The 12,820-nt window shown below is 35.8% G+C and overlaps 1 protein-coding gene across 1 annotated transcript; it reads left to right on the plus strand.

Moving 5' to 3' along the window:
• The first annotated feature begins 248 nt into the window (after window positions 1–248).
• Window positions 249–11,664, plus strand: LOC134572197 (uncharacterized). Its single transcript, XM_063431006.1, has 11 exons — window positions 249–316; window positions 3,378–3,620; window positions 5,127–6,563; window positions 6,860–6,952; window positions 7,732–7,836; window positions 8,233–8,342; window positions 8,849–9,046; window positions 9,273–9,435; window positions 9,730–9,895; window positions 10,577–10,671; window positions 11,139–11,664. The coding sequence occupies exons 2-11, from the start codon at window positions 3,473–3,475 to the stop codon at window positions 11,228–11,230; spliced, it is 2,607 nt and encodes an 868-aa protein (XP_063287076.1). The 5' UTR covers window positions 249–316; window positions 3,378–3,472; the 3' UTR covers window positions 11,231–11,664.
• Window positions 11,665–12,820: the final 1,156 nt, after the last annotated feature.

The following is a 12,820-nucleotide window of genomic DNA, read 5'->3' on the forward strand; positions in this document are numbered from 1 at the left end:
TGATTGTAATAGAAAGTGAAAATGAACGAGCCCAGGATATTTCACAGAACTGTGCATTACAGAAGAAGGAAATGACACTAGGGTAAAAAATATACCGATTGTGTAATAAAAATAACAATATCCCGATTGTGAAATACAAACATTCCAGCAGGTCACAGATTTATATGTAATAAAGTTTAGCTCCTCCTAGCTTGCAGTTCTTCCTCTATATATACATCAAAGGAACACAAACAGAAAGGTACAGTGAAGCTGAGTATTAGAGTCTAGTCTGAATGGGAGCAGCAGGTGTGTTACACTGAATCCCTTTATCCAACAGGTAAGTCACAAAACACATTTGTGGAATTGGCTTTAGGATATTACAGATTTCATATTTTGTTCTGGAAGCTTAGCACTGTGTAGACTGCATTTTAACATCAATTTAATATGTTTGATATTCTTTTCAAATAATTGAATGCTTTTGGATAAACTTTTAAAACAATGTAATATTTTGAAAAATATTTTATATCAGAATATTTTGCTTTTCTTTGACATATTGATAGATTTTTTATATAGGACATATTTTTTATATGTTAATATTTTGAAAAATAATATTTTCAAAATTATTTAAAATTATTAAATCATTTGAAAAGAGTATTCAAACATATGAAATCAAGGTCTTAATTGGCAGATTGGCTGATGCTTTTGGAACTATTTGGTTGTCAGCATATAATACGGCTTTTTCATGTAGGACTGACTGGAAGTTATAAATTCAACAGTCTTAGAAACATAATATCTATCCTTGGTGACATACAATTGTTATTACCTTAGTTTCTTTAAAGAATTGTCTCAAATGAAAGATAATATTTCAGTAGACAAACCAATGTCAGCTAATATAGTAATATCCTTAAAGTATATTTTTAACCCCTTGGTAAGGGATCCCTAATTTGCCCCTCTAACATTTCTGAGCGTTTTTATTGTTTGGAACAAGCAAATTCATATTCTTCAGGTCCCATGTAACCGCACACAATACATTATTGTACTGGCGTTGTCTCTATGAACCGCTTTAAGACTTGAAAGAGTCTAACGGGGTTTGTTTGCTAAACAGCAAATTCTTGTCGGCTGAAAACTGAATTTGAAATTTTAGGCAAAAAGTGTGGATGGAAAAATTCTCAATAATTGTTACAGCTTGTCTATTTTAACCAAAAATGTGAAATTGGGATTTTGATTTATAGCAACTCAATAGCTAGTAAACAAACCTCTAATGGAAGTGTTTCGAAGGATTTATTTTTGATCTGTTATATTACAAATTATGTAGTCACTAATTCTGATTAAAATGAGTCAACAAGCTAATGCTATGGACAACAGATGGCTCCTTCTCAAAAGTGGATAACGGGCACTCTAATTACTAAAACTGCTGTAGGTTACTGTAGTATTAAGGTGCTGTCGTGTCCCTGCTTCGTCACTTGGTTCTTTGTGTAGCAACTTGAAAACCATTCGACACAGAACTAAGAAATGGCGCAAGGAGCATGATTTATGTATAACCAATACAGCGGGCTTTAGTGGTTATGGTGCTTAGCCTGCCATTTTCGAGATATATTAATGTAGACATTGCTAAACTGCAATGAAATATGAAGAGGCACTACTATGTGCGATGGTTGATATAATTATCGCATAGCTATCCAGTAGGATTGACAAAAAGTATAACAAAATTGAAGACACCGTAATACACAAATAAAAAGAAAACTGAGGTTTAAATATCAGCATAAGTATCCATTGATTTAAATACTTAGAAAAATTAGCACATTAGAAGTAACAACATATTCTTATTAATATTTTTCTCTGCCGTTATGATAGATAGATAGGTAGATTGATAGATAGATAGATAGATAGATAGAGAAACATGTTTACTCTGTGCTCTAATGTGCAAAGAAAGTAGCACAATGGGGATAATAATTATCAAGACATCGAGCAATTCTTGTGCAAAGTGAATCTGATGCTTTGTTGCTTTCGCAGGTTATCCCAGTTAGTACTCAGTTTTAGAATTGCTAAAGTTTTGCCTTAAATGTACATTCCAAGCTCTATAACCATCACAGTGTGCTGTAGTGGTTATGGTACCTGAAGTGCCCATGTGCCCACCTATTATAGGTAGTAATGATGTGCAGGGCTTGACTTATTGGCTGAGAGCCAAAAGCTGGTACTTTCTGCCAGCGAGCTAGCCTCACATTGCAGAGTGCTATAGTGGTTATGGCGCTTGTAGTGTTCCTACTTCAATGCCCAAATAAAAAGGAAAACACTATTTAATAGATATACCCCAATGACAAGCATGCATGTATTTAATTATGCATTTATTATTTGCAAAAGCTCTTGCCTGTTGCCTTTGCAAGCCCTATCCTTCTTCCCCAGCTCAGACTTTCTGTGGCTGATACAGACAAATTTAAGTTCTGCACTCAAATTCTAATTATTCCTGGGCGGCAGCAATGACTATACTACACATCGGCCCCAGTACATACAAGACACAAGAAAAATGTTACTTGTGTACTATCCCAAATCCCTATGTCCATTTAAATAACATGAGTTTAGTGTAGGACTCACCTAAGAGGTTTTGCCTTGACGTGGCAGGTGAGCTTACACTTCAATGGCCCTTGATGTATGCTAAAAATCTCCAGTTATTTAAATGCGCATAGGGATTTGGGATAGTGCACAAGTGACTTTTTTTCTTTGACAAAGACTTCCCATTGAATCTCAAAAGGTCTAGGCAAGGCAGGTGCTCTGGGTAATTGCCTGTATATTGAGTCTAACTTCACTAAACAACCAGGAAGTTATAGGACCTGTTAGTATAAATTGGTTTATTAAGGGAGGGTGTGTCAGGTTGCTACGTACAGGGTAGGGGGGTAACCCCTAATAGTAATGTTGCAGCACTTTTGCCTATTTGTTACACTTTCATATGATGTGCATTTCTGCCTCTTTTCGTTACACTTTCATACGCTATAGCATAGTAAGTATAGGTTTACACTTTATTTTTCCAGTTGGAATTTGTATTTTAATAGATCTTAATAAAAGTTATGTTTTAGTTATGGGTTGCTTTTTCATATCAAGATCTTGTTTGAAGTTGATTTGCTTTTACAACTCTACTTCCACTATATTGTTTCGGTCTTAAGGTCTTTTAATAGGACCTGTTTGATTAACAGCCATGGGGTGACATTTGTACATACATAGCATGATCAGCATTCACTGACGCCTGGGATAATTATGATAGCTTGCCATTCATTGTCTTAACAGGTAGATATCGGACTTTTGATTCTGTATCAATAATTTGTAAAACGTAACAGAGACACATTTATGATGAACGAATGAAATTAATAAACCAAACGCTCACTGAAAAATAATTTTTCTTCCAGATTTTACCATTTTGGGCAACAGCTTGTTTGGAAAAAGACAAGAACATTCATTACTACAGTTCCCTGTACAATCTGCACACTGCACATAGTGGGCCATGGAGGGGTTTCCTGCTGTGTTCTACAGTGAACCTGCCGTTCTGGGACTACTTGCAAATGCTGTCAGTGCTTTCCTTGTGTGCATGCAAAACTTTGCTCTATTTCACACATCTATTCTTCCTACTGGAGCAGAAAACATTCTAGCAGGTAAGGAACCATGATCACTGCAGCTTACAGTAGGGTTTATGGCTCTAGAAGTCTATTGGTACAGTCCTTTGGTTTTTTCTTTTTGTCAAATTGGGTTTTACACATGCTGTTAATCTTTTTGGTGGCTTTCCGTTGATACAAGCAGAATTGCTGAAGGGATCGGGGTGATTCAGCTACTCTAAGAATGGCAAGGAGATTCCAAGTGGCGTAATCCTCCTCCTTTCTTGAGCTCACAACCGCTCATTGCTTGTTGTATGGCACAATGCTTGACCAGGATATTCAAATATGTGAATGGATTGTGAGGAAGTGAAATCATTAATGGGTTACTCCAGTCTCCTCCATGACCACTTCTGCTTTTCGATGTGGTTATGGAGTAAAGAATTTAAGTGCGCAACATTTCTGCTCGAAAAACTGCATTATGCATTTTTGAGCTGGGAACTAGTTAAACCTCCAGTACTTATGACTTAGGGAGCTTCTACTCTTGCAGGCAGCTTATATGTTCCGTCCCCACCAACTACATTTTTAACATTTGGTCCTTTGTCCACCCCACTCTCTCCCTAACCAGCTGAGAGTGCACACATGGACTCTGAGCCTGGGAGAACAGTCCAATCAAGTGCTTCTCTGTTAGAAGCATTTGATTGGTCTTCAGAGTGACACGGCATGATGACAGACAGGGCGTGGAAACAAGCAAGGAGAACCTCTCCCGGCACTAGATTCAAGGTAAGTTTTACATTATTTAAAATATTTTCTCATAAAAAAGGGGTAGACAATGTTAATACTGACCTAAGGGGCATAATAAAGTAAAAAAAAAAAAACTAGAAATCATATACTAAAGAAGGATTCTAGTAACCCCTTAAGTCATTTTCATTATGATGCTGAAGGAGTGGGATTTAGGGAATTTTCTGTTTGTTTTTCGATTTTTCTAATGAAACTGCTTTAAAAATGTTTCTCAAAAACTAAAAGGATGGCACCCATAGTTATTCTCCATGGTCCATAAACACTACAACAAGCTTTAGTAAATATGGTACTTAAAGTGTCCCTTTAAATTCAAATATGATCACACTTTATTTATTTTATGTACTAGCACAGTAATTCTCAAAATTGATGGGGCTTAGTGCAGTCCTTATCACAACCTTAAAATCAAGGCTTTTGAAGACTCAGGATGCATTGTTGATTTATATTGGTAAGGTTGACCTTCTGTGATTGCTTGGTTCTATATAAACAGAACAAAGACCAACCCTGTTCCTCTGTCTCGGTCTTGTAACATACCTTTAGTAAGCTTGTTTCATCCTTTTTCTCTTATATTTCAAGCTTTTATATGTCTTCTCCCTCAGTACTACTTCATCTTTTTTCTCATGTCGGCATATTGATGTGAGGGCAATTGACAGTTCCATGTACATTGCCTAAATAAATAATGTTTGCATTTTTGGCATCTTTAATGGTTGAATATGCTGTTTGCCTATGTGAAAAAATAACTAACATTCCGGTATCTGTTCCTTGTTGCAGGTGTTCATCTAATACTTATTGGTGGAATTGCCCAACTCATTGCTGGATTTCTATCTTTCCGGAAATATGACCATCTCAGTGGTACTTCCTTCATAGCCTTCTCTGCTCTTTGGAGCAGCTATGGTGCTACCCGCATCCTGGTGGGGTCAGAAGCAATCCCGCAGAACAGTTCAATTGTGCCAACTCTCCCTCCTCTTCCTATCAATGAGAGTGCAGTGGCTGGGCTTGTATCATATATTTTTATCGCTGTTATCCTGTCTTTCTGCTCAGCCACTGTCAATTATATCATGCCTTTTGTTTTTGGAGCTCTGACAATGACATTAGTTTTTGAGGCTGTAGGATTATTTGGCCGTTGGGCCCTGGTAGTTTCAGGGGTACTGGAGTTAATTATAGTCGTGTGTGGACTTTATGGGGGAGCAGCTCTCCTTCTTAAAGGGATCACACAGAGATATGTGCTCCCTGGCTTCGGCAATTCTCTCTTTAATGTTCTCCTTCTAGGATCTGGAAACAGTGGCTCTTCCAAAACAGCAGCAGAAGAGAAGAAGAAAAACACTAAATATGCCGAACCCATGGCATTGGGTTACCTATGTGATACCATTTCGCCATTCATCATGGCGTTTTACTGCTTTGGATATATAAAAATATTCTATGTTGCAGCAATATGGATCAGCATTAATGTGCTTTCTCAACTCTGCTCGAGCTACTATAGCTATCTCAGAGATGACATTTACTATGCCACAAAATTTGCTTTTCATGGGATTTTCTGGCTGGTCAAATCGTGGGAAGAATTTACTATAACAGTTGTTCTGGAGCCTAACAATGTAACCGTTAGAAGAGAAGTGATGGTCGGTGACTGGTTCTTTCTGGTAGCTGCTTGTGTGCTCTGCTTTTTGTCACTTAATAAAGATATACTAGAACTTATACACAATATTTCATTTGCCCTGATAACTGTATCCACAATCCAACAAATCCCAAGTAAGCCAGCTTACATCTTCTTTGGCGTAACCTGTGGCATATTTACAGTTATCTCACTGTACTCAACATTTGCCAGTCTTGTGAACACCATCGCTGAAAAAATTCTGATACCAACGGGCAACATTGTGGTGTCCGGCGCAAAGCTTCAAGACGTACTGCTTTTTGGAAGACGCCACCTGAGAAAGTCAACAGAAGAATTAATTATTACGGAAAATGTTTCCTCTCGTTTTTCAGACCCCTTATTTTACATATGCAATGGTCTAGCATCAATTGCTGCAATCCAGAGTTCATTAAACTATTCGGCTGAGGGGTATTTATCCATCCCATGGGTGCTTATACCGGGTACTATTATCCAACTCTACGTATCTAGAATTGATGTCCAAAGAGGTAGAAGATTTGGTTCCGTGCTGCCGTTTTGCTACTCTGCTATATGGGCTACCTGGGTCTGGCTGCGCTTTGCAGGTAATATATAAATAGCTACTAACATATTTCTTGCTAGGGAACTAATTTTTATAAAGATTATATATTTACAAAAAGCTCAGAGGAAACACAGTTGCTTTAAATGTGTATTTCTGAAAATTAACACTACACTGAATAACCGTATATATGTGTTTAGATTTACAAAAAAAGCAGCTAATGGTGATATATATTCAAGTTTAATAATGTTTGTGTTTTGGTGCTATTCTGCACAATATCGTTTTATAAAATTATATATATATGTTACGCTGTGTTATTTAATTTGTATTGTTTATTTTTAGGTTCTGCTGTAGGTCTCACGGCAAATACTGATGGAGGATTCACAGTTGGTGCCATTGCTTTCCTTATTATCAACATATTTTTGATAATCATAGGTACGTACATAGATACAAATATGCATCTGCTGTTTCTGAGCTTGTTTTTATGTTTAATTGCACCCAGAATAGTGTAACTATTTCCTCAAAATTAAATAACATGCAATAATACGAACATGTGCCATCACAATGACATCTTTAAAAAGCCGTGTACTGCTCTAATCGCCCTCTTTATATAGGAACGTCATATTTTTAATGGTCTGTTAGCATTAGAGGAGTGCAATTAGGATGTATGTTGCTGTATTCTAAAAGACAATAATGTAAGACTAAAAAACAATATTTCCCTGTGTACATACTCAAGTAGTGATTTTCTTAAAGATGAACTTCCACTTCCTCAGTTTTTTAATATTATGTTTACTTGTCCGTGCATTGAACAAATACATATTTATGAGATTTGAAAAATAAAAATAAATATCGAAATCAACAGCTCTTCATCCTGTAGCGGAGTGCCTCCATCTTAGCTCCATTTCAATCATTGTTATAAACTCTGTCCTTCACAGAGAAAGCATACTGAGAAGGGGACAAATGAAATAATGGTTCAATTTGGCTTATTTTGCAATGTTTGACCTGCCTTTACCCTGTCAGAACTGGATTATGATGTAATTTGCATTTTTTTTATATATTTAATTTAAAAGGAAATTTAGGAGCATTGTAAAAAAAAATAAAAAAAAGTTTAAACAAGTTTTAAGTAATTGTTTCCAAGAAACATAGAAACATATAGCTCACAACACTTTTGTGTGACATCTATGCTAAATTCACCCTATTTCCCTTATTTTCAGCTATACAAGCCAATGTTATCCTGTTCATCGTTACTCTACTAATGGAGGCAGCACTTGTTTCATTCCTTCTGTTCACACTTGGACGGCTGCCTCTCCCTCTTGAGAGTAAGTGTGTAAAATGTATAAAGGGTTTCTGAGTTAAAACTTTATGAATCTTCTCTTTGTAACACTATAAAATAGTATTAATGAAACTATCTAACTCACACGTTAAACCACTCCTTTGGTTTGTTCCAAGTACCATAATGATATTATAATCTGTCTGGGAGGAACCAGAACAGCATGTAACTATATGATTATCAGTGTGTTTAGCAGGTTTGTTCGCTGGGCATGATATGCTCTATGTAATACAATAAATATTATTACAAAAAGTAGTGTCACATAAAAGCAATGCTTTTTTTTGGTTTGTTTGTTTTTACAAAGGTACTATGCATATGAACATTTTGGTTGTTGTCTATTTTAAATGGATCACTAACCTCAACCACTCCTGTATATCTGTTTTAGTTACTGTGCTATCACTCTATGGCATTGTCTGCGCCTATGGGTTTTTGGCTTCGCTGGCGAACTGCATTTTCAACAAAGAACTGATTCCAATGGGTAGAGCTATCTTTAAGGTAATTTAAAACATGAACAATTTATATACATACGGAGTATAATAACATTGTATATTTTCTGTAAACACAAATTAATTTAGGTTAACAGTAGGCACGTTACACTGCATACAAACATGGAAGACTTATTAGAATTGTGGTCGAAGCATTCCTGAACATGTAGTTTGAGATCAATTATAGAATCAGTGGTAGAGTTGCCACCTGAGAAGCAGTAACAGAAATACATTTATGTAAACAAAAACAAAAAAAGAGAAATGAGGGTTATGCCCCACCCACAAACACACACAAAATAGCTGCTGTACAAGTCCTTCTTTACGAACATTGTTCCAAAATCAGTACAAGCTCTCCATAAATGTATAATAGATCTGTAAGATTTCACTTGCTCAGACTGACTATACAGTACATACATGTTGAATGATTAGTCAGTAACACCTGTTTGGAAGTATTTACCAGGGAGACACCATTTCTCATTTTGTTAACTATTGTTCTTTTGATATTTCCGTTGACAGAAACAAGAGTCAATAAAGAAGGACGTTACTTCAGACTCATCATGCATCTTACCACAATCTCGCCGGACAAGTGGTTTGAGAACAATTGCAAATATATTGGAGAATGGAGGAGTATGTGGAATTCCTACTGACACAGTCTATGCTCTTGCTGCTTCATGCAAACACCCAGATGCCATTAACAGGATTTACACTATCAAGGTAAGAAGGCAGTTCTAGAACATTGTTTCGACCTTCGTTCAAACATTGTCAGTGAGGTGTAGCTGATACCCCACTAGACCATTGTCCGTGAGGTGTAGCTGATAACATTCTAGACCCCATGCTCACTGTGCCTAGAAGGGTACCAGCTACACCTCACGTATGGAAGCAGTGATTGGTCAAGATTGATTGCATGCTTACTATTAACATTTTCTTCATGCCTTTACAGGAACGACCTACAGAAAAGCCAATCTGCATCTGTATCTCTAACCTCGATCAACTGAGAGTGATTAATCCTCCATTCAACCCTCTTCTCTGGAGGTTTATGGACCTAGTTTACCCTGGGGGAATCAGCTGTATTGTCCAGAAAGGGGAATGGTTGAAAAAATTGGGTAAGCAAAGTTTCAGCATTTAGCCATAGGCATGGAGACACAGACAAGCTCCCATTTTGTATCCATACACACCAGTATAGTTTTATTCAACAAATTAAAGAACATAAATCACATATACACTGTTTAAAAAACTATTTCATCCTATTTTATTTACTCAACAAACCTACGTGATTTTTGAACACTGTAGATATTATGGCCTATCATCATAGCTGCCTAAGATTATTTGAAGACTGAACATATAGAGCACGTGTGTGGTGGGATGACTATTGACTCCTTTTCCTTTATATATTTAAGGTGTGGGTCCTGCATATGACCAGGTTGGGACATCTAATTCCATTATGATAAGGGTTCCTGATCACTCAGTCGCTGCTCACCTTACTGACATGACCGGACCATTGGCTATTACCTCAGCCAATCCAAGTGGAGAGAGTGACAGCACTCACCATGACATGGTGATAACGTAAGTCGCAAACAAGATTGTTATTATATTTCACATTAATTAACATAAATGTAGGGGGCAGATGCAAAACAAAAAGTGATCTTCCAGTGTTATGTCAGATGTATTAGCTGGTTAGATCAGTGGTAACATCACTGTCTTAGACCTGGGAATAACATGTTTGAATCCTGGTCTGACCACCTCCAGTAAGTGTCCATGGGCAAAACACCTAATAATATATATCTGTGCACCTCAAAATCCTTGTTTAGATAGTAAGCGTCTTTGAGCAGGGCCCCTTTATATCATTGTAAAGCACTAAGGAACACTAGATAACTGCTATTAATAATGCTAATGACATAGGGACTGGAACATTGAGTATTCAAGTTAGTTGAACCTTAGGAAGCCATTAAAAACATATTGCTGGGAATTCTTTAAGCCAGGAAAGTAGCATATATGTTTTGGAGATAATTCTAAAATACAGAAAAGAGGAAATGTGTAGTCAGGTACTTTGAAGCAATAGCTATGATGTGTGATAATGTAGGAACTTAGTTGTAAATTGTTAACGCCATTGAACACCAAAATTATACTTTATGTAGTAAGTCCATTAAATTATCCTAAAGCAGGATCCAGTAGTTAGTATAACATTTATTTTATGCTAAAGCCCTTAGTGATTCTAATTAACAAAATTTAAATTCTCTACCTCAGACGCCTGAGTGACAAACTTGATGCAATCCTGTGCGATGGTTATTCCAATGAGCTGGTGGGATCTACTGTTGTAAACTGTACGAAGATAGATGAAGGTGAGTCTTTCTAGTTAGAAGCATCTCAAATATCCCTGAGCACAGTATGTACTTCTCTATTCACATATCGAGGAGATCTGGATATGTGGCCTATTTAAAAAAAAAAAAAAATTTTTACATTTGCCAAACTATGTGCTGTGTTAGTGTTATTAAAGGAACACTTTAATGTTGGGAATGCAGAATTGTCCATCCCAACATGTAAAGTAAAATGAAAATAAATCTATTGTGACTTATATATAAAAATAAAATTTTGTTAGCTATTTTGTTGTTTAACCACTGAAGAACACATGACATGAAATATTCCGTCATGATTCCCTTTTATTCCAGAAGTTGTGTCCTTAAGGGGTTAACAATGTGGCAAGTGTGGGGAAGAAATCATGAATAATATTTGTCACTGTGTGTTTACATTGTGGATTAGCAAGTTATTTATAAACTTTTTAATTTAATTGCTTGTGTCTTCTTTTTAGGCACCATCACAATACTGAGGGAGGGATGTGTGCCATCAGCTAAGATCATGCAGCTGTTTGAAAAAGCAAAGAACACACAGGAGATTCTGTAGAGAGAGAAGTAACTTTTAAGAAGTACCAACATGGAGCACAGTCCTGCTGGCAGGGCTTGGAAAACTCAAATGAAAATAGTATAAAATATGTATATTTTATTTGCGGTATAAGTCTGTAAAATCATGTATTTATTATTGTAAATTAATGAATTAATGTGATTTCACTGTCAAAATTTTTTTATTGTTTTACTGGCTGCATAGAACACTGTGATCCACCGCCAAACTAGGCACTGGTAATTTATTCTATTTATTATTTATAAAGATAAAACAATGCTAATGTGATAGCATTAGAAACACACGATTGAAGGATGTAACTCCAGCATGTATGTCACAGATTTTTCAATGTGTTACAGTAATAGTGTATTATTTCCTTAAATTTCATTTTTTTTTTATATATTTTATAAATATGATGCTCATATGTTTACAAAACGTCACTTTAGTACATTTGTTATGCTTTGATTTTGTGCAAACTTCAAATCTATTTACATGTGTACTGAAAATAAAAAGTTTTCTTTAAAAGAAAGTCTCTAAATATTTGATAACTGAACAGATCCATATAGCATGACTGTACCGATATGACATTTTATTTGGTTGTGAGCAGAGAAAGATTAAGATCCCACGGGGCCCTAAGCAGATTGCCAGTTTGGGGATGATGCATGTGGCCAAGCAAATTCATGGTTCATGGACCCTGTCTAGCCCTTGGGACCCTTATGGCTAATCCTGCCCTGTTTGTTGAAAAAAATATTTTATCTGCAATTAGATTGTTTTGTTTCTAAATAAGATTGATCAATACTAACGTATCTCTCAATACGTGAGAGATAATATATAAGTTTATAACCAATGCTAAAATTGTAAGATTCTTGCTTCCATATCAAAGCTAAGGGGAGATGTTGATGGTTTCCACAGACACATCTAAACTATATGATTTTTCTTACATGCAGAAAATGTGAAAAAACTTGATAAATAAAAATGGTTAAATACCATACATATAGGTATTTGTAAGTACCCTTAAAGCATTACTAGCAGTTCAGCTTACTAAATGGGAAATTAATGTCTGCATTTGAGCAGAATGCCCACAATCAGGACGTACAGCTATGATTTTTGAAGTGGAGTGCAGGCTGTTATTTTCAAGACATTTGTTGTTGTTATTATTATTATTATTGACATTTATATAGCGCTAACAAATTCTGTAGCACTCTACAATATTATTGGAGGGGGAGATTTAACAATAAATTAGACAATTACAAAAACTTACAGGAACAATATGAGGAAGAGAACCCTGCTCAAAAGAGCTTACAGTCCATAGGATTTGTTGATATTAAATTGGTGGAATGGAATCATGGTATAGAAAATAGTTCCTCTTGAAACTGGTAATCTTTCCTCAAGTATAAATAAATGCGAGTAAGAATATATAAACTAAATTAATTTTTTTTACAGAAAATTAAAGTAAAACAAATGTGTATACACAAATTTGATATCGAGGGGTTAACAATAAAAAAATTACTTATTATACTGTAAATGGGATGGGAATGGTGGGATGGTACTGATTATTTTTTATAATCAAAACCTAAATGTCTCTATGAAGAGTGA

Source organism: Pelobates fuscus, chromosome 9, assembly GCF_036172605.1.
Source record: "Pelobates fuscus isolate aPelFus1 chromosome 9, aPelFus1.pri, whole genome shotgun sequence".
In the NCBI taxonomy this organism is placed as follows: Eukaryota; Metazoa; Chordata; class Amphibia; order Anura; family Pelobatidae; genus Pelobates; species Pelobates fuscus.